The 23,531-nt window shown below is 34.7% G+C and overlaps 1 protein-coding gene and 1 long non-coding RNA gene across 2 annotated transcripts in view; one reads left to right on the forward strand and one right to left on the reverse strand.

Annotated features, from left to right (window-relative positions):
• The window catches only part of LOC108732543 (netrin receptor unc-5-like), a 232,577-nt gene that overhangs the window by 194,608 nt on the left and 14,438 nt on the right, over positions 1-23,531 (forward strand). The window contains exon 4 of the mRNA XM_018463415.1: positions 11,536-11,814. Within this exon, the coding sequence (XP_018318917.1) occupies positions 11,536-11,814 (279 nt within the window). The remainder of the gene's footprint in view (positions 1-11,535; positions 11,815-23,531) is intronic.
• LOC108732545 overlaps positions 1-23,531 on the reverse strand; it is a 92,579-nt gene that overhangs the window by 67,099 nt on the left and 1,949 nt on the right. The gene's annotated exons all lie outside the window — the stretch shown is intronic.

A 23,531-nucleotide genomic window follows, 5' to 3' on the forward strand; every position in this document is an offset into this window, starting at 1 on the left:
CAGAGAGACTCGATGAAAGACGAGACTCAAGTCTCGCTTTCAGAGACTCTAAGAGACTGAACATTTTTATTTCGGGTGTACAGAATAATTATTATAGGATACATAACAGTTGGTTTTGATGTATGGTCCCGGAATTCACCCTAGCACATCAGAGAACCCTAGATCCAAACATTTACAAATACACATAAACAAGCAGTCTATTTTCTGTAGTACCTACTTCTTCTTCAGCCAAGAATCCTGGCGTGTTTTGGTCAAGCTTTATCTTTGGATTTTGTTCTCTCTAATCAATTTGAACAGACTCAAACTGTAACAGGCATATCGAGTTCATTTCTGATTTTTTAATGATTAATAATTTCTGCAATGACGCTCAAGTATATCAGTAATATTCTAAGGGCTCTTAGATTTGTAGGTTTTTCGTAGTAATAGTCAGATCATAATTTCGATCTCCGATTACGACCATCAAGAGGTAATGCTTTATACTAATAAAATTAAGATTCGGGCTACTTAACTTTATCTGACAACTGCAATATAGTTTGCTACTTAATGGACCTTTAGATTTCTATGTATAAAATGTATATATGCGTGCGGTGTTTAATTTTTTCGAAATCCCTGATGGTAAGTCATCTTGTATTGGCTCATTTAGTACAAAAATCGTACCAATTTCACATTTGGGAAATTTAACGGCCCTCTTTGAAAATACACGCGACGTAAAAACGTAAAAGCTGTAATTTGAATAAAAAGCAATCAAATTATGTACGAAAAAAGCGATTGATCGGTTAAAAAAACCTTGTGCTTTCACAGTCCATTCGGCCAATATTTTATGGCGCATCTCATTGTTGTATTTTGAATGTAAACAGCTTTCTGGTCCGGCGGATTCACTTTTAAACACACGCTAATTGACATGTAACATTTGCATTTGAATTGCCAAACGCGGCCATAAAAAAGATGTTTCAATACGATAGTATTGAGCATATCTAGCAGTGAGTCGTTCGTTTAAATAAACACATATATATGCCCATCGTATATGGAGGCAGCAGATTGATTTTCCTTCTTTTTTCGACAACCAAGTGTCTAAATTGATATATCGGCAATTGTGTAACTATCTAACTAAGATACGCTACAACGATTTGTACAATAATAGACACTGAATGTTGTATAGATTAGTTTGTGACAAACTGAATAGATTGAAAAAAATGCGGCGAATATTTGCTAACTGCTGCTCTCATCTTTAAATGAATTAAAAAACAACTGCTTGAACAAATAATTAATAATCCGTTAAGTGCCTTAATTTTTGTTGCAATAATGTAATTGTAAAAATATCAATGAGGGTGGTGCAGCGGTTTCAGGAAGAATATTTGAATTTAAAACTTGTTGATTTACTAGTTTTTCATGAAATGTGTAATCTAATCTTAATAAGGAACGAACCAATAAGTTTTGTTAAGTAATTAATAATACGTTAGATTATAAAGTTATTAATAATCCCCGATCATTAAATATATGAAATCCTATGACATTGTTAGTTACTTAATAGTGGATTTATATGCAATATTAATTTGAAAACATTTTTTCCGGTTTTTTATTTACCCACTACAAACTACCTCAAATTAATGAGGGAAAAATTGTTGCTGTTGTCACACCTCCGCCTCTCGTAGTTTAGCGGTCAGAACATTGGTGCGTAAAGCCAAAGCAACAATTTTTCCCTCATTAATTTGAGGTAGTTTGTAGTGGGTAAATGAAAAATCGGGAAAAATGATTTCAATTAATATACCCGATCTCATATTTCAGGACAAGAAACACTTACAGTTGTATAAAAAATTTAATAATAGTTAATTGGTTATATCGTAATCCAAAAAATGTGGGCGGAGTTCTTTGGCATCAACCCGCCTTCACTAAAGAAATTTACCTTCAATTGTTTTTTTCAGAAAATGGCAACTGCATCAGGAGACAAATAAAAGCCCTTACGACAAATTTCCTTTTAAATGTGGTTAAGCTAGCGTACAATACATTTTCAAGTCTTCGGAAACAATAAACATTAGCAATGGGACGATTTCGTCCTTGATAAGGCCAATTAACACCTTTCGTGCGTTTGCATGAACTGTCATAAAATTTATTGGATAAAAATCGCTAAAATCATGTTATTATAATCCTGTCAATTGCCGCTTTCCAATTACGACGTTAAGCAAAGTCTGCAAGGCCGTCGTTCTTTATGGCTTGTTGATCTCCCGGAAAGGCGAAAAAAAATGGCAAATTGGCGTCACTGAAAAATAATAAGATTGACGCGCTGAAATTACACGCGCGACGAACGCTTCTCGGATCTCACTGCTTGTCTTGTATCTTTATAATTATACGGCGGAACATGAGAACTAAGACGTAAAAGTGGATTTTAAACATCGTTTGCAACCTTAGTTAAAGGGTTAACTGAAAGAAGATTTGACTCGGTAAACTTTCCGAGAAGTTTAACTAGACGAATAGAAGAGAGACACTATTTCAAAGACGAACTGAAACTTGGCGTTTGCTAAAGAGAATGTTCTCGTTTTACATAGACCCCTACATTTGAACGATTAACTTGAAAGATTCCATTACAGCGCACTGAACTAAGGGTTAACTTACGTATAGGGAATATTTGCACATTTGAGAAGGCAGATGCAAATCAGGTTTATTTTCTCAAGAAATTTTTAAGAATCCTAATGCTAGATTTCACATTATTATTCTCGTGGATCGAATTCGTATTATGTAAAAGTAAATAAAAAAAATTTCATTACATACTGGTATGCAAGGGAAGAAAAAGTACGGAAAGAGCGAATATAAAGATAGGAGACGAAAAATTAGAAGAAGTGGCTGATTTTAGGTATCTATCTAGGAAGTCAGATAAGTAGGGATATAAAGTAGAGGATGGCGCAGGGTCGTGTCGTCTTCAATAAAAAGAAGTCATATCTATGCTCTCGAACGGTTAATTTATAAATTCGAAAAAGGTTGTGAAAAGAGGTGTATGTTTGGAGCACGGCGTTGTACGGGTGCGAAACATGGACAGTCGGCGCGGCGGAAAAGAAAAGGTTAGAAGTGTTCGAAATGTGGTGTTACAGGCGAATGATGAGGATACCGTGGATAGAGAGGGTTAGAAATAAAGAGGTATTAGAAAGAATAGGACAACACAGGTCTATGGAAGTCAATAAGAAATAGGCGGGATAGGTTGGTAGGACACCTTCTCAGGCATGAAGGTCTAGTCAGAGACATATTAGACGCAGAAACGGGAGTTAGGAGGGGTAGAGGTAGACCTAGATTAGATAACTGTTCGCAAATAGTTAAGGAATGGGGTTGTGCTAGTTTTGGAGAAAGAGTGGAGGTGCGTGTCCAACCCGTCTTAGGACTGACGACCTTATGATGATGACTAAATATATAGCAAGACTCCAGTAGGACGGTTGGAGTGTTAACTTTCATACATTGATTATACCTGAATGTTTTCAATCCCACAGAAATGTAGCAAATTACTGCAGATGGCGTTTACTACCCTCTGTTTGTAGTAATTGGTAAAAATGTTGTCCACGCGGAATTGATTCGTATTCTGTTGGAATTTCTATCTAATGAGATCGAAATCACGATCCACTTCTAACGGTGTCGACAGAATACAAACCCCTATGAACTATGAACTTTTTGCTCAAGTTTCAAATTGTATGCGCACTGCTTTACTGCGCACTGGACCACCAACAAACACCGCTCATAGTAGCAAGCCACTTCGTTCTGTAGTTTTTTTGCTTTTACTTACAACTTTACTTAACTCAATGTACACTAACGTAGCCTCGCAATTTCCCATGAGAAGCATAATTTCAAAAAAAAATTTGTATCTGTGTTTTTGAATCTGTACTCTTTCGGTATAATTTATTTTTAAATTGAACGGTAACTACCTCAGATTTAATAAGTAACTGTTTCAATTAATGAATTACTTATGTACTTTTTATCTTCATCATGTAACAATATTGCTTTGGTAAAACACAACCTACTTTCGCCACCTACGTCGTCCCATCTTAGGTGACTTTTAATTTTAAAGAAAGTAAACTAACCAAGATAAGGCCCGTTTCGAAGTTGGTTACATTTACATATTCAATAACAGATAATCGAAGAGGAACATTTATTATTAAATTTCGTAGATATGTATCAAGAAATTGAACGGGACCGAAGCACGGCAGATGGTCGACACGGTATATCATAGATACTGAACGCATACATTATTTATCCTTTTGTTTGCTTGATCCTTTTAACATATTATGACTTTTGCGTGAGACGCGGAATTTGAAATTAATTCGAAAGGTGCCGTTACTGACACGAGCGACACTTACAAATTGCTTCGGTGCATTATCACGTGACACGGACGCATTATCAGCCAGAAATGTCTAATGCAATACTTAATACTTTTGTTGTAGGTATTACTCATTTTTTTTAATAGCATTATAAATGAAATTGATTTGTAATGACAAAAAAACACATTTACAGAAGCTACAGTAGCAGTATTCTTTTAAAGCGTAAAAAATTGTGAAAAAATTGCCTATTTTTATATAATACCCGGTGTTTTATTAACCGGTATTTTTAAATAACTGGTTAACGTGATTACTAATAACCGGTTACTTTCGTTGAATTTTTTCCATCAAAATAGAAGGAAGAGACTGTGGTAAATATTAATTAAAAAATTAAAAGGAATACTCACCCCTAGTTACCCACACGTGTGAAGTGGGCGAAACACGTGTCCGCTCATATAAAATTATGTATTAGGGGTGACTATTCCTTTCAATTTTTTAATTTTTCCATCAAGTTTAAGCAATAAACAATAGTGGGTTTTCTTTACGAAACGGGGCTGCGGATCCGACAAGGGTGGGTATTAATGTATTGCCGGAACGTGAAAATAACGCAATTCAAAAACAATAACATATTCAACAAAACCACAGTGTGGTGGGACCTATAGGTTCTTGTCAAAATAGTAAACAGTGTACAACAATCTACATTAATATTATTTAATAACCTTCTATTGCAATAACCAGTTATTAATTAACAGTTATTTATCTAACTCAGAGGTTGCTTTTGTTGCAGAAACTAACCGGTCAACCTACAACCACATAACCGGTTTTCGATAATAATCCGTTACTACAGAAAATCGCAATTCGTACACTTTCTGTTATATCGTATTGATGAGGTTTATTTATAATTGCAATTTAATCCACTAACTAAATTTACCATTTACATTGTGGTACATTTTTATTTTAATTACTGGTGTACATATATAGCAAGAACGTAATTTAAGTGCAGTAAATATTATAAACAGGAGGGCAATCATTTTTCAACGAGAAGACAACGATAATGCACCAATAGAATTTAAAATTATCGTCGATAATTAAAGTTTTATCGACGGTCGAGGGTCAGTAACTCACATTTTTATTATTGGTGTGGCTCATAAAATTACGAAACGAAGGGGAGCTCCAAAACTTAACCATAAAATTAAAAATACGACTGGCAAAGTTCAAGATTTAATTGCAACATTAAACATAGTCGACGGGGTTCCATATTAATGTCTAAGTTATGAAGGACTATTTTCTCTGCATTATACATTACGTTCGTTTATAGGGGAAAGAGCATGCTCATAAGGGGCTTTTACTCTGTATTTTCACAATCGATTTATACAACAGGAAGACGATTACTTAACTCTGAAGGAATAAACAAATAAGAAGTAACTATTATAAGCAAAGTCGTCTAGGGGTCAGTAAAGATGCAAAATCTTTGTTGAGTTACCCTTGATTAAAACATTCCATCATAATAAAGTAATGAGCAATTCTATTAGATTGAAAAGTAATTTGAACTGTGTATAAAATTTTCCTCACTTTTCCTTATAATACGTACATATTGATTTGTCGATTTCAATCTATAACATTAAATGTGATTTGTAATCTTGTATTAGAAAATTCGTTTGCATCTTAAAAATTATAGATTGCGCATCGAAATTACTATACTACAAATGGAATGTGTGCCTTTTGGGCAGAACTTTAGTGCATTGTGCTTGAAAATGTGCTTTCAGTTCTTTTAGAGCTTGAAAGCACTGTAATTCAAACCCTTTCATTATTAAGTATTTAGGTCTCGGTAAACGAATTACTTTATGAATGTGCTTCGCAATTTGTAATTCAATGGACTTCAAAGTGTTAAGCACTACATCACTTTCTTTTAGTAAGTACTTTGAGCTTAAGGTTTGGAGTTGTTTAATGAGAGCTTTGACCAGTTCTGGGAAACCCAGCGACATGGCCTAGAGTTTTAGATCATTGCTTAGCATTCGGGAGGACACTGCTTCGATTCCGCCCTGGTCTATGATTTTCTGTGGTTTTCTTGGATCACTTAGCCAAATGCAGAGATAATAATATTCGATAGATAATATAATCTTTGCACCTTCATTTCGTCCGTCTCATATGTCTCACCCCAGCCACCACTCACCCACTCTCACGAATAAAAAGAAAGAAGAGACTGAAGCGGGTCTAGCGCTTTACCCTTCGGCATTAGTAGCTTGTGGAAACACCCAAAAGTTTTTTAAAATTTCCGTATGTCCATGTCCACACCCACAATCAGTTGGCCCCTTTTTACGTCTGCCACCACGTTTGTCAACGTGAATACCTGCCCATAACTTTTGCGCTACGAATATTTGTCTGCAAATGCATCTTTTAGTACATTTTCTATTTTTTCGTGGGCCATGACAGACCGTTGTCGTTTAGTTGTGCTATTTTAAAGTAAATTTATCTCATCTTGAATAAATATGATATGAGCAGACAGGAGAGGTATAATTATGTGTTGTATATTGCCTGTATCTGTACTGTTGTACATGCAGTAAGGAATACCTATATCGCTATATCGACAAATGATAGTTGTTAATGTCAGGTTGTAAAGGAACCTTTCATATGACGTGGCATAACTACTGGCAGATAAAAGGCCATAAAAGAGAGCACTTCTAATATACGGAGCATTGCACTGGAGGATTTTAAAAGTCTGCGAAAGCCATTTGCGTCGGGCCTATATTAAACCATAAAAGCAAAACCATCGTCTAACTTATGTACTACGAACGGCAATATTCGTTTCGTTTCTACGCTAAATTTTTCATTTTGCCGATAGAAATTGCCGACCGAATGCTTTGGTGACTACATTAAGAACTTCACCGACTGTTGTGAGTGCTTCAAGTGCATAAGTGTACCATTGTCAGCTTTATTGATTTATGTACATACGAACGTTTATGTACATCGGAACATATATGTATGTGTGTATGATGTGTTTTCGGTCGCTATCTTGAATTAATGTTCTGTAATTTTGTTTTAATATCCCGGATATGTAGTTTAGAGAGAGAGAGAGAGAGAGACAGAGGGTAAGTGGAGTGAACCACTTCATTCTCTTTGTTCTCTATTGTACTTTATAATCATTTAGATGATTTTGAAGAGTGGAGTACGCGTATTGTCTAAAGAACTTCGCCAACATTAGTTGCTCTGTGATTATTCTTCTGAAAAACTTGATTCCACACAATAAAAAAAGTCTCCTATTATGAAATTTTCACCGGCTGAGCTTTTTAAATATAATAAAAATAAAAAAAAACACCAAGTGATAAGTAAATACAAGACCAAAACAAGATTAATATAGTCATAGGTTTGGTCTTGCTGTTTAACAGTACGTCGTAACAAGACAAAATAAAGACTTCAAAACCAAGACTATTTTTGCTTCACTATACCAAAAAGTACAAAAAAGAATTAGATGGCCACCGTCTTCAGCAATTCTCCCATACAAAACAGGTCAAAAAGATCAAGGAGGATCATAAGTTCAGTCAATATGTATTAATTAATACAGGGAGATTGTACAACATAAGCTTCAGAAAGACAAAAATGTATTTTGCAAATAAAAAAGAGACCATAACAGCGGAATTTGAAAGAATGACAAGGTTTAGAAAGAGGATTCGTTCAAAGATACACTAGAAGATGTTAAAAAGAAAAAGGATAAGAAAATGTTAACAATAAATAAAATCTTTAACAGGATTGGATAGAGAATTCGGCAATGAGAAAGAACGAAAACGGATGTAATAAAATTGAAAATGATTGAGGAAATGATAGAAACGATAGAAAAACTGACGAAATAAACGAAATAACGAAAACAACCCTAACTAAAATAATTCAAAAATTATATGAAGAGTTTATATAAATACGGATGAAATAATAGAAAAAGAGTAGCTTGAATAAACTGACTTACATTTTCAAAAAATAAATTTCAGCGATTATATTCCACACTTTTTAAAAAATTATACATGTACCAGCAATATTTTCTGCCACTGTATGCTTTATACATACATACATCTACGCACCCTTCTCTAATCCATCTAGAAGGCATAATTTGAATGCATCATCCGACTATTATCTCATCTGTCCCTCAGTATGCTTAAAACATTCCCGATACATTTGTGTATCGTCGGGGCATCATCCCTACACGCTCACACATTTCGCATACTAATTATCCTGCTGTATTGCATTCAGCTGGAGTTTCGCTCTCTTGGAGTTGCGACTAAAGCCGAAGGTCAATATTAACGTTTCTGGACGTTATAACCGTGTCGACCGATAATCCGGAATTACACGATCGTTCAGTATTACTATCTTTGAACTTTCCCTATTGAATTGCTTCTGGTCATATTCAGATCTTCGGTATAAATATTTTTATTGGTAGGTCGATCAACGGCTACGGCTTATTTGACAGGATCATTAAGATTAAGTTTGAATTTGAAAGAAAATCTCGGAAAAGTAGAGAAAACTTCAACTTATTACTAAGAACATAAAAAAAATCAGCCTAGAGGTCTGATTATGTATACTGTATACGAATTTGGATTCAGCGACCCCAAAAACATATGGTATTCATAGCCCAATCCCGGTTTTTGTAGTGTTTTTTGAGGTTATGTTCATATTTTGACCCCTGGCCTAATTTTTTTTTATATGGCTGTGTAATCAAAAGCCAAAATGTATATTATTTACAGTAACTAATACTACAGTTCCGTCTTTTATTGGAAGGTTTTTTCAAGGTATTTTGCAACTTAGTACCCTGAAGAAAGCAAGAAAATTAAAATTACGTAAATACAGTGGATTTCGAGTATAACGACAACCAAGGGACCACTGTAATTTCGTCGTTATATTCAGAAGTCGTTACAGGCAAAATTAAAGAAGATACAGACACACACTGTTTTTCAATTTTGAAACAATTTTTAACAGTAAATGTACATCTGGAAGTCACACTTATTCAAAAGTTTACTAAACACAGTTGCTACCCAGAAACAACGGTAAAGGTCACCACACTTGTTGACTATTTGTGTGAATATAAACAAAAGATAAGAAAGTTCTTTGTGTCTTTAGCGGCCGACTCCGGTCGCTATATCTGCATGGGATTACTAGGGATTTGCTACAAATGATTCCTTAAAAACAGTCGCTACACCCGAACTCGGTGTTACATCCGAAGTCGCTATAGCTACATGAATTTTATACTAAAGTATGCTTTAAATTTAAGGGACTTACAAATGACATCGCTATAGTACAATGGTCGCTATAACCAAGGTCGTAATAAGTGAAATCCACTGTATAAACTTTTTTTCACGTTGCAGCATGCAATACGGGTTGTAAAACAAGTGCTATTTTCAGTTTCAACACTTCTACTTGATTTCCTTCCGTAGAAGGCTCTAATCTTCTTTTTTTTTTTTATTTGCTTTTCATTGTCTGGGTGTCTCGAAACCCCTCTTGTTACCGCTGTTTACTCATCCGACCCTGGGGAATGGGAATAAGACCTCAATGAAAAATTAAGCCCAGATGCTTTGTAGTTAATTAGGGGTTGTTAAAGCGGATGTCTACTGACCTTCCAAGGGAGCCGTCTTTGAGGCTTCTGCTAGGCAGCGCATAAAAAAAGATCCGCTTATACGGGCTCTCTTAATTGTGAGCTTTTTTCCCAAGAAAACATCCTTTGTTACTGAATTAAAGTGTAAAAAATAGATGAAACGACACACTTTCTTGGTTTCTCATTCACAGCCTTTTTGACAGTTACGCACACATATAAAAGAACAAAATGAAAAATTATCGTCACAGTTATTTTATTATTAATTAAATAGATGATAGCACAGGGTATAGTCGCCTTTAACAAATAGAAATCACTAACATGCCCGCGAATGGTTAATTAAGAAATTCAAAAAAAGATTGTCAAAGGTTTATGTCTAGAACGGGTGCGAAACGCGAACAGTGGTCGCGGCAGAAAAAAGATAGAGACTTTAGAAATGTGTTGTTACAGGCGAATAATGAGGATACCGTGGATAGAGAAGGTTAGAAATGAAGAGGTGTTAGAAAGAGTAAGGAAACAGAGAACGCTATGGAAGTCAATAAAAAATAGGCGAGAGAGATAGGTAGGACACATTATTAGGTACGAAGGGCTAACTGGAGACTTATTGGAAGGGGAAAGAGGGGTAGCGATGATTTTAGCTCAGGATAGGAAAAAGTGGAAGTGCCTGTCCAACCAATCTTAAGACTGACGACCTTATGATGACTTAAATAGTATAGACTTTCTAATTTTTACAACGACTTGACCATGTCTTTGAGAAGGTGTTTTACCAAACTATCTTGTCTATTTCTTATTAAAACCCAAAATGCCACATCCACACAGAGTCATGCTCCAAACATATACCTTTGATAATCGTTGTTTTACTTATCCTAAACTTTAAACGTTGTGTTTGCTATAATTTTGTCTTTTAATTCTGTAACAAACCAGCGAAAACGTATTTACGATTAAAGAGGTTATAAAGTGGGAGAAAGAAATAGGACAATCGTTGAGACATTAAGATTAGTTTTGGTTACTTATGCCCAAGGCGGTTGTAAACATAAATCTAAATCGTTCGAACAGAAGGAATGTTACATAAAATTCGATAATAAGAGTGGAGATATCCATCTGGTCGATAAACATTTTACTGTAAGTTTATAGGTCGTTACATTTGAGTTTTGTGGCCGCCATTCAGTTCGTTGGTACCAGATTGAAATTTTGTTGGAAAGATCAAACGGCCCATTTGCATTCTTAAGGGAAAAATAATTTTACAGGGCATAGTTAAGAGACGTCTTTGCCTGTTAGAAACTCTCTTTTAGAAACAACCTGTAATAAAAAATACCAGGACCACACATGCCGAAAAAGGTTTCAAAAAAACGAAAGGGATACAATTGTATTAATTATTCAATTTTTCATTAATGAAAATGAACACATCCAATAACTTTATGATCATTATACGAAATTGATTTTTACATTTCCTATTAGTTCTCTAATAAAACTAAAAACACCATGTTCCAAAACTATACAAATAATGTTTAAAAAAGCTTTAAGAATTAGAATTAGTTTGTGGAATTTCGGGCATTTGTTGGCACGGTTATATTCTGCTTTAACTTTTAGGTATTCATTCTAAATATAAATATTTTTTTAAATAAGTAATTAAAATTCCAAATTCTATAATATTGTCTCCGTTCTTTTCAGATTTAAAAAAGCAGTTTGAAGTGAGCCCAATGTCATCAAGGGTAGAAATAGGCCACCAGATGGAACTACGGTGTGTTCCACCGGCCGGATTGCCTCCTCCCAGAGTGTATTGGTTACGAGGAGGACAACCTCTAATGTCAGACACTGATGTTTTAGTGTCCAGCGAAGGCCACCTCTTAATTGGTCAAGCACGACCTCAAGACACTGGAAATTACACCTGCGTCGCGGAAAATATTGCTGCCAAGAGGATGGCATCACCAGCTCAAATCACCGTGTATGGTGAGTTTTATTTTTTGAAGAAATATACAAGATGTAATAGAGATAAGTGCCAAGCTTGTAGGAGGTGATAGAGCACTATAAAATATGAAAATTAACTAAATGTTTGTATGTCCGAATGTTCACCGTTTTCGAGAAAAACGTGGCTGAAAGTCCAGGTATTCCGGCCCTGGTAGAGAAATACGGCCCGCAACGCTGCACTCAATCAGCTAGTAATTATCTTCATTTTTTCTCATGTAGTTTGTTAGATTGGATTAAGTGTAATTCAAAGTGTTTATGTTAACTGTCAACCTACAGTAGTAGTTGCCGTTTACTCTTTACACGTTTAAACCTCGTCTAAGGCAATCGATGTGTAGTTTAATAAACTAATTCAACAATACAGCATCAATCATTAGAGTTGGTCAGTTATGTAGCACAATTTGACATGATACCTATTGGCGGGTTTGAACCATATCGCCGCTGTAGCAACGAAATCCTCAATTCCAAAGAAAATAATCCACAAAACAGTACATTATTTTTGCATCTAGCTTGCACCCTCCAAAGCTTGGCACTCATTTCTGTTACACACTGTATAGGTAACTTTAATGTTTTCGCATAGAGGGTCTTATTTTTAGTAAAAATCATTACCTAAATGACTGATGAGCAAATATTAAAAAAATTAGATTTCCTTTTAGTAGACAATAAATAGACATATATGAGTAACAAGTAAGGAAAACCTTAGAATTAATCATGACAATCTCATAGGTAAATCGCCTGATTCACTGCTTCTCCAGTATATTGTATAAAACCCTTAATAAATTATTAAATGTAAGTGAAAAAGTGAATACATTATTCATCAGCGATTCCACAACTTTTCGATCGAGATATAATTTATTCATTACCGAATGCACAAACTTCCCTTGTCGAGATACATTACACATTTATGGAATTTATGATCTATTAATTATTTACTACAATTTTCTTCGACAGAAATTAAAATGGATCAGTAAAATAACCCCATTCATTTTTCCTTTAGTAGTTTATTACAGTCATGAACATTCTTATATTATAGATACGATATCAGTAATTTCAGAGATAGCTACTAAAACCGCAAATACAACAACAAATGCTCCTTTTTTACTGTCAGCAAGACATTTAAAATTACCCTCTGTAGGAAATGGAACAAACAACCTAATTATATTTTATCGATTCCGTTTTATTGACTTATATCTTGAACATTTCGTGATGTAGCCATTTGTTTTAACTACTTGTCGATCGTATTCCCCGAAATAAAATCAGCATTAATTTCCTCAAACCAAACAAAATTCTTCAATTATATTGGATCGCAATAGCATTCAATGATCACAAACGAAACATACTAATTGTTGTCAAAACAACGAACTTATATATTATCGATACAAAATGTCGTTTATATTGTAAATAATTTGGGATTATTTTTATATACTAATTGTCTAAAGAATATATAAAACAAAAACATAATCTTTAACTTTTATTTCTCCAACAAAATATACGTGCTCTAAAAAATATAAATGTTTGTTAATATTTATGCTTCATTTCAAATCCTCCTAATAATAAGAAAAGTATTTTTTAACTCTCCCTTATGAAAAAGGAACAGAAAATAATAAAACTTCTAATAGTATTTTTTCGTCAAAGGGAATCTAATATGTAATATCGTGCAGTATTCCCGAAATAAGAATATTTATTTACTCTATTACCATTTAAAAGAACTCACAGGAGGGTATAAAAGAGAACGAGAAGAAAATCAATTACGTATGAAATAAGAACAAAAGGTTATGGGCAAAAGGCCTAAATTGAAAAAAAGTAGGTTTATTACATTAAGGTTAAATGGCCTACATTCCCTACATCTTGACATATCGATCTTGGAACGTTGGAACCACTATCGTCTACCCATGTATATATTACGCACACGGCAAACACTTTTGTACAAATTGCCAGCATGATTTATCCTTTTTAATTTACAATCTAACTCAACTGACATATTTGGTTAATATTTTAAATCCTTTACAAGTCTTGCACATGTCCCATTTATCCGAAAAGTCCATAAAAAAACAGTGTTGTCGTTCCACACAAGAAAGCGCACCTTAAGAATACATTTCAGTGAAATTTTTGCGTAAATAAAAGTCGAGCATTTTGCGAGTATCGCGTATACATGTAAGGCAAAATGGACACCGAACATAGACATTGAAAGCTCCAAAACATTGAAAAAGTTCATCGTGGGACTTTTCGGCATGACATGTTACATGTACCTGCAGGAATACTTCGAATAAAAGTACTGATCGAGAGTGAGGCACCAGGCGAGGCATCATCATTCTTTATCGCAATGGCCTTTATCAAGTTTGTTACTTTTGATACAATATTTGAAGTTGTTAGTTAAATCGTCAAATTATACAGAAAAGGCACTTGTCATTGTCGCAGATGACAAACACCTCCTGTTCAGGTGAAATCGAGGACATACAGGAAGAAGGTACACAATTCGAAGAATAACTTTTATGATTAATTGTTTGGGAGTGTTTCGTTGAGCTGCTCATTATTCAGGGTGGAAAGGACGACGTCTAACGCGTACGGGAGGTGGTTGCTCTCATTGTTCATATTTTACTTTTATAACCGCTCAAAAAGCATCCCTCTAATTCCGGTGAAAATGCCTTGGGGGGGACGTAATAACTCGATAACAAATTTGTAATGGATGTTGAACGTTAAGAAAATTTTAATTACGCGTAGCACTTGATGAAATGTGTGCACCATAAAAGAAATCGTGTGCTTTTCATCGATGGTAAACCTTTAAATTAATTAAATTTGACAAACGATAAAGAAAAGAAAAAAAACATTTTTAAACGCCACATTGACGTAAGAAGTTCCTTCTAACCTTGAGAGAGGTGGGAGATTAGGTTTCGCTTTCAGAACTAAAAGTAATGAATCCGGAAATATTTTCAGTGAGCTTTCACTGTCATCATCATCATAAGGTCATCAGTCCTAAGACTGGTTGGACACGTACCTCCACTCTTTCCTATTCTGAGCTAAACTTCGCATTTCCCTAAAACTAGAACAGCCCACATCCTTAACTATTTGCGAAGAGTAATCTAATCTAGGTCTACCTCTACCCCTCCTAACTCCTGTTTCTGCCTCTAATATGTCTCTGACTAGACCTTCATGCCTGAGAAGGTGTCCTACCAACCTATCTCGCCTATTTTTTATTGACTTCCATAGAGTCCTCTGTTCTCCTATTCTTTCCAATACCTCTTCATTTCTAACCTTTTCTACCCACGATATCCTCATCATCCGCCTATAACACCACATTTCGAACGCTTCTAACCTTTTCTTTTCCGCCGCTCCCACTGTCCATGTTTCGCACCCGTACAACGCCGTGCTCCAAACATACACCTTTAACAACCTTTTTCGAATTTCTAAATTAACCGTTCGCGAGCATAGAAGTGACTTCTTTTTATTAAAGGCGACACGACCCTGCGCTATCCTCTGCTTTATATCCCTACTACTCCTTCCATCCTCACTTATCTGACTTCCTAGGTATCTAAAATCAGCCACTTCTTCTAATTTTTCGTCTCCTATCTTTATATTCGCTCTTTCCCTACTTTTTCTTCCCTTGCATATCAGTATTTTAGTTTTACTTTTATTTATTTTCATACAGTACTGATCTGTCAGTACCGCTTCCATTTTATTTAAAGCTATCTTTAGGTCCTCCTTGCTAGATGCTAATACTGCTATATCATCTGCAAATCTAAGCATACTAATGTTTTGCCCTTGCACCTTTTCTTAGGTAATGTTACTACTACGTTCCGTTTATAATCCTCTGGGACTATCCCCGTTTCGTAAATGTGACTAACTAACTTAAACATACGATCTCTAGCTTTCACTGTAACGTTTTTAAATTAACAATAAACAAGCTGAACTAATTGTGAAATTATTCTTCTATGAAACGTCTAATCAGTATAATAAGTCATGAAATGATTTCAAGAAACGACAGGCCACCTACAACTATTTAACCTTTAGTCAGTTTAATGTCTCCTTTGATAAGAAAGTGGATAATAAAAAGGCACTTTACAACATAACTGATCGCTATTATGTTCCGTGTTTAATGGCTAATAAACATTTACTACGATAACAGCATAAGTTGATTGTTTCTTTACTGCATTTGTTAATGCGCGTAACTAATAAATACTCGTATAAATCAATTGATGTTTTTGTTGTCAGTATGCAAATTCCAGTGAAATTATGGATATTTTATAAATGATCAAAAAATTTCTTTTATTGCAGGCACTTTATAATATAATTACAAATATAAATACTTATATGCACATACAAGTTCCTTGGAACCGTAGTGAATCAACCTGTGCAGTGACTCCTTAATATTGCATTTAGATATGCTGCTCGATATATATAATAATAATTAATGATTCTTTAGTTAATTGAATTACTTATCATTTATTCAGTTTATTAGAGATTTTTTAGTTACTTCTCAGAGGATTATCTTGCCAGCAAAACATCCCCTAGATACAAATGTCTCTGTGAGTATATGCGCAAGCACTATAACTAGATGTGTTTCGTGGAAATGGTACTTGTAACGTTGACAAGAGCTCACTTTCTCTAATAAAACTTTTCAGTGTTTTTAACCGTATATTTACCAAACAACTATGTACAAACTTAAGGAACACTTAACAATTAACACTTAGAAGAAAAAAAATTAATTTAACAAGTCATAACTTAGCTTGGATAGATGAAACTTAAGGAGACTTAACGAGAGTTTCTCGAACACTTTTTTTTTGTACCCAAAAACTCAATTTATAGAGTTCAATCAAGTTGGGGTAGGCGGTAGGGGTGGTACCGCCACCCTCATCTCTTTCTCCGAAGGCACTTTGATGATAATAATAATAATGTTCTAGTATCTTGCGCGAACAAGATGGCGCGTGATGCGTTATGCTATGACTCATCCTAACGTTACACTTTTCGGTTTTATACCGTAGTAAATTTCCTTCCTACCGTCGATTAAGAAGTTTCACTTCAAAATATACAATTGTTCATTTACGTGCATATCATTAACGAGAAAGAAACTGTTGTGAAGGAAATATGTTCATGCAACGTAATATAACCCAAGCTGACACAGCATCACGAGATATTGTAGGCGAGCGGTTCACTTACGGACATAGTAACGTCTGACCGTTTAATAATTGCCAAAAATAAAAGACAGTCCATGGTGGAAACGGTCTTTTGACAGTCGGTAGACGTTTTCGTAGCGAGCCTTAGGAGGATGATAAATACCCACATCCTCCCTGCGACGACTCCTCCAACAACTCGTCACATGCGGTACGAGTTATCGAGGGACCGCGACCAGCGTCCTGTATTCCTTTTTGCGCTTTCAACTTTAATTACAGGAGTTGCTGTGTTTGTCATCCGTTCACATCGGCACTCTAATTAATATAAATAGGAACATATGTCAAACATTGCTTATTACCACGTAATTTTATCCAAACGAATTCTATTTTAAGAGACGAAAACGTCGTTGTGGCATAAGAAAATTTATCGTGATCGTCCTATCGTATTAAAATTCACGTCCATCACGGCCTTAATTAAGAACATTCTTCTTTTACTACTACTATTTTCAGTTGTTACGTTATTAAGCTTCCGCCGAACAGGGAAGAAACAATGTTAAAAATTTCTCCAGTCGAGAAGGAAATAAACACTGGACCTTCGAATTCTGTGTAGTAAACCGGAATGAGATGCGGTTGTCTGCATTCGATTCGTAAGACTGTCTATAAACTTTGTAAACATAAGTACATGAAAGATCAGTTCATCTTCAAAAATGCATCGATGCATAAGAAAATGCATAAAATATAAGCGCATTGCAAATATGTTATAAAAGAAAAATATGCAACTCGCTCAATAGTGATAGAAATAAGACAAATTTTGTTACTCGCGGGATTTGAAGGACGCTGAACACGAATATGCAGTTGGCAACAACCTCCGAGGTACCTGGGGCCCAAGACAACCATCATACACGTCGTCCCCAGGAGTTATGTTTTAAATTCATTAAAAATCAATTGAAATTAGTTACTCTTGGGTTTTGACGGTCGCTGAACACGAATAAGTAGTCGGCGACGGCATACAATGAAAGTTTAAATGAAAACTGTTTAAAAAAGATTTTGTAAATTGAAAATGTAGTAGACGTCTTGTAAGGGAACATCTAAAATTAAACAGGCTCTTGTCATTATAAATTATATATCAATCGCGCCCTCGTGTGCTAACAATATGTTTCTGATCAAGCGAATTTTTAGTCATTTAATTTTGCGAAAATGGCGTAAACATTCCAAAGTTATTGTGTTCACGAATCATTCTAAAGGAGTGGTTTTGAAAATCGAAAGTCAAAATTAAGTTAACCGAATTCACAAACGAACCATCAACGCAACGTTGACATTGTGTAAACCGGAACAACCGAAAATTAATATCATTGATATTTCAAACATCGAAGCGTGACGACGAACCAGGAGGGTTAGAGCTTAATTAAAAAGATAAACATACCAAAATGCGGTAAAGGAATTTCTGATTGCCAAATTGTCGCTGACTGCAACAGCTTTGCTTGGCCTGTTCATTTCTCGTCATGACAGTTAGCATTTTACGAAGATATGTACATACTTACTACTTCCATTTAAATTAATATACTATTCATAAGCGAATGCAAAATGTTTCATTACAAAATATGGATTGCTGGATTATTAGGCCTTCTTCTTTCGTCTAATATGACTAAACACACGGAAAAGTTTGGAGTTCTAGCTTAAAACGCTAGTATAGTAAAAGTTTGTAGAATTAACATAAATAATTAATGAATAGTTTAAAAGTAAAGATTATTGAATACCTTCACAAATACCTGTACCAATTTGTGTTATTAATTACAGTACACAATTTGATGTATTTTGTTTTAAATTTAAAAATGTTTTCAGGAACATGAATAGTTTAAAAGTAAAGATTATTGAATACCTTCACAAATACCTGTACCAATTTGTGTTATTAATTACAGTACACAATTTGATGTATTTTGTTTTAAATTTAAAAATGTCTTCAGGAACGTGAAGCTTATATAGAGACTCAACAACTCCTTGATTAATGAATACATTAAAGAGAGAGCCTTTAATAAATGGAATAATTTTTCATTCGACGAAAGCTGCAAGATTAACTACTATTGTAAGTCATAGGAGAGAAATTTTTGCTTATGCAAACTTTTATTTTATGGCTATGGCTTAACAGGCGGCTGAAACTTCAATTTCCAATCCATCGTGTTGAAATTGCAATAGTAATAAACTATTGTTCGAAAGAACTAATCGTCAAGTTAATTAAGAAAACTACGCTTAGACTGTTAATCAGCCTTTTCATTCGGGCTCGGGCTTACAATTAATTCATCTCTGTTGCTTTAGTAAAATGAGCTGCATAACCCTGGGCAATTGTATATTCATCGACAATACCCATCAAGAAGTACATTTTCTAACACTGAGGCGAACTGTTAATAATGTAAACGAAATCATTTGTAGACGTTTTTAGGAAATAAGGTACTTCATTTTGCAAACAATACCTTTTTGAGAGATAATTCAGTATGTCGAAATTAAGCATTAAAAAATTGAAGTCAAATTAGAAGTGAAAATTCCTAAGGATAATATGACAAATAATTCTGAAAATTCATTTATGAATTTTTACCCACTACAAACTACTTCAAATTAATAAAGGAAAAATGGTTGTTGTTCAATGCTCTGCCCTACATTCCTAAAGATGAATCAAAAGCTAAGTGCATATAAGCGTACGAAAAACGTCACACATCCTGTCTTTCAAAAGACATAGGAATATTGGAACGGAATATAAGGCAACAGGCTTAGATTCTATATCAGCTACACGTACAGCCAATAAAATGTAGGCACCACTAAACGAATACCAACTATATTCTGTGAGAGGATCCATCCATCCCTACATTCTTATGTCTATGAGTCGTTCATACTGGCCCATACTACAACATACAAATAGGTTAGCGTGTTATGGAGCACACGAATACTAATTATAAGGATAAGACATACGACCGCTATTCTCGACTGCATTTAAAATGATTGTAGTGTAACCTAGCCTCATCTCAGTGAAGTTCTCAGCTGCTTAAAATATTAAATTTGTGGATTTATGGCGTAGTAGAGAAAATCCACTGAATATACATCATATGTTTCATTTTGGTTATTTCAACAAATTTTTTTTAAAATGTATTTAGATTCAAGTCAATTGTTTAATGCAATTAGTAGTTTGACTTTAAAGATTTTTTATAAATATTAATTTAGTACTTTTTGATGTAAAAAATATTCATTAAAATGCAATACAATTTACGAAAAAATAAATATTTGACTGGTTATTTTAAAAGATATTCAAGTTACGTATTAATTGTTACAGGAATTTTCATAGAAACATCCTTTACAGAAACGAACATATTTTAATTATTTGGGTCAACATTGCTGAGAGAGGAATCGTGGATTACTAACTCTCCTAATAAAAATCTATACCGGAGCATTAAAAATTCCGCGGACGTCGTCAATGTCACCGTTGACAGCGACGCGACGCGAAGCATCGTTTGTCGCGTCATGCCACCCCCGGTTGGTTGAACTAATCCAACAAAAGTGCCCCATTACACTCTCCTAATTCGGACGTAATTAACGCCAGGATCGCGTTGTGTCCTACTAATGTGGTTTACGACGGCGTGGAACCGAGAGAAGGATGACGTAAACCAAGGCTCCGTCTTGCACTTAACACGTTTGATTTGTTGTAATGGCAAAAATAACGGGAGATATTCGTCCAATTTATGACGGAGAAAACTATCCTGGCTCAATAAAAGACTCGTACAAGGTCAGAAACGTGCCAGTCACAACAGACACATCTTTCTTTCAAAGGAAATGAAGAAGAGGAAATGAAAATACAATATACTTAGATTTTGTATTTTGTATTTCTTGTTATTGTTATGTAAATACCTGAAACTTTCGTTTAAAAAGAATTTCTTCAGGATTTCCTTAATTAAATTTAATAGGAAGAAAAATAAAATCAAGTGAAATATAAAACAGCGAAATGTGAATTAGCACTTTTGGTTTTAAATGTAAACGCAGTTGTACGAAAGTTAGAAACACTGATTAAGTGTGAATTCGGATGATGAAAATGTCGTGAATAAAAACGGTTAAAAAAAAGAAAATATCGGAAAAAGTCTGAGAACAGACAGGGCATTTTGGAAATCAATGGGGAAATGGAGAGCTAAGAGGTAGAACACCTTGCGAGACATGGAGGGCTAGCAAGAGACATATTGGAGGCAGAAACAGGAATAATAAGGTCCAGATAAAGATCCATTACTGTTCGCAAATAGTTAAGAATGTTAGCTTAGCATAGGAAGGAATGAAAGTGCGTATCCAACTAGTCTTATCATGAGGGAACATATTTTTCACGCACGACGCTTCTGGAGATATGTGTCACACTGAATATTGAAATTGAAAAATTTATCCAGCGATGTAAGAGAAAATCGAGTACGTACTATAATTTGTGCTCTAAAAACTTTCATGTGAATATTTTGCTAAATGGTATGAAGAATTATATTATTACAGAAATAACATAGCAGTTGAGTTACAAATTATTTTGTTATGCATCAGAAACAACGGTAAAGGTCAGTCACCACACTTGTTGACTGTTTGTGTGAATGTAAAAAAAAGGTAAGAAAGCTCTTTGTGTACGCGATTTCGTCATACTATGATGCCTTCAGGTGAAAAAAAGAAGATTAGAAGATTACTTTTCTACCTGAAGAAAGCATTGAGTCACTATGATTACTTACTATACCATATTTCATCTTAAGTAAGTTTGGATGTGAAACTTCAGTTTATTAGTTCCTCTTTTTGAACTGTAGTAAATGCAATATTTTCGACATTATTCTCGATACTATCGATATTAGTATGCAGACCATGTCGTTTAGTGAAAAATGTGAGTATTCATTTTCAGATCTGAAGATTAAAAGCTGTGGGTTAGTTTAAAGACGATCTCAACTCAATTTGTTTGGATTATTTTACTTTAAACACGGCATAGATTGATACCTCAATCTAATCCCATAAAAAGATTCTCCTTATCGAGAGGTCGTAGTAGGTGGGCTAGATAGAGATAAATTACCATCTGGAAATTTGTTTTCTACCATCTTTTTTTTGCCTTCCTATGGTCCGCGTTCTCATGGTCGCGGACCGACGATATAATTTATTATGCAACTCTGAGCGACCGACGTCAGTTTGTTATATAAACAGAACCGACTTCTCGTGTCCCCATTATTAAGGCCGATATTTTACTGCTGCAGTTCGGCTGTGGTCCTGTCAAATAGTATGTGGACGTATTAAATTACACCTGTCAGTGATTCTGCAGGTGTCCTCTAACCGCAAAGATACAGGGCGTTTTGTATGAATAAAAATGTAGTACCTAGTAGATACATATACAAAATGGCCAGAAAACCTTTGATTATTTTTACCGTAATGAAGTTCACCTGTTAGGTATACAATATAAATTTATCTGAAAGGAGTACTGAGAAAGCAAGTTCCACGGATAGAGAATTTGCCGATTGTGTCAAATGTTGAAAAAATTTAATAAGAATGTTGAAATTATCCACTGGATATGGTGATACAGTATCTCTGTTTGGATATTATTTGAAAGTGTTTGTTCTTTCTATCAAATATTGCTCTCTGGTGTTCGTTGTATAATATCCTACTCATAATTTAGTTTTCCAAAGGATTAAAGGTTGGAACTTTCGCCATCCAATATGTTGTTGCTTAATCCGTTTAGGAGAATAATGGCGAAACAGGACTTCCTTATTGGTATATGAACAATACAAACTATGCACCAAGAGATTGAAAGGATGGAACTTTCGCCATCTAATATTATTGTCGTTTAATCCATTTAGATTAGATAATGGTGAGGGAGGATTTTCTTCTTGGAATATATGAAATACTATGCATCAAAGGATTAAATGATGGAACTTTCGACATCCAAGATGTTGTCGTTTAATCCATTTAGGTTAGATAATGGTGGGAGAGGATTTTTTCCTTGGAATATGTGAAATACGATGTATCAAAGGATTAAATGATGGAACTTTCGAAATCCAAGATGTTGTTGCTGAGGTTAGATAAGGGTGGGAGAGGATTTTCTCATTGGAATATGTGTAATACGATGTATCAAAGGATTAAGGGATCGAACTTTCGACATCCAGTATGTTGTCTTTTAATCCTTTTAGGCTAGATAATGGTGGGAGAGGATTTTCTTGTTAGAATATGCAAAGTACTTTGTACCAAACGATTAGAAGATGGAATTTTCGAAATCCAAGATGTTGTCGTTTAATCCATTTAGGTTAGATAATGGTGGGAGAGGATTTTCTCCTTGGAATATGTGAAATACGATGTATCAAAGGATTAAATGATGGAACTTTCGAAATCCAAGATGTTGTTGCTGAGGTTAGATAAGGGTGGGAGAGGATTTTCTCATTGGAATATGTGTAATACGATGTATCAAAGGATTAAGGAATCGAACTTTCGACATCCAGTATGTTGTCGTTTAATCCATTTAGGTTAGATAATGGTGGGAGAGGATTTTCTCCTTGGAATATGTGAAATACAATGTATCAAAGGATTAAATGATGGAACTTTCGAAATCCAAGATGTTGT

The sequence above is a fragment of the Agrilus planipennis genome, unplaced genomic scaffold (assembly GCF_000699045.2).
Source record: "Agrilus planipennis isolate EAB-ADULT unplaced genomic scaffold, Apla_2.0 scaffold48, whole genome shotgun sequence".
In the NCBI taxonomy this organism is placed as follows: Eukaryota; Metazoa; Arthropoda; class Insecta; order Coleoptera; family Buprestidae; genus Agrilus; species Agrilus planipennis.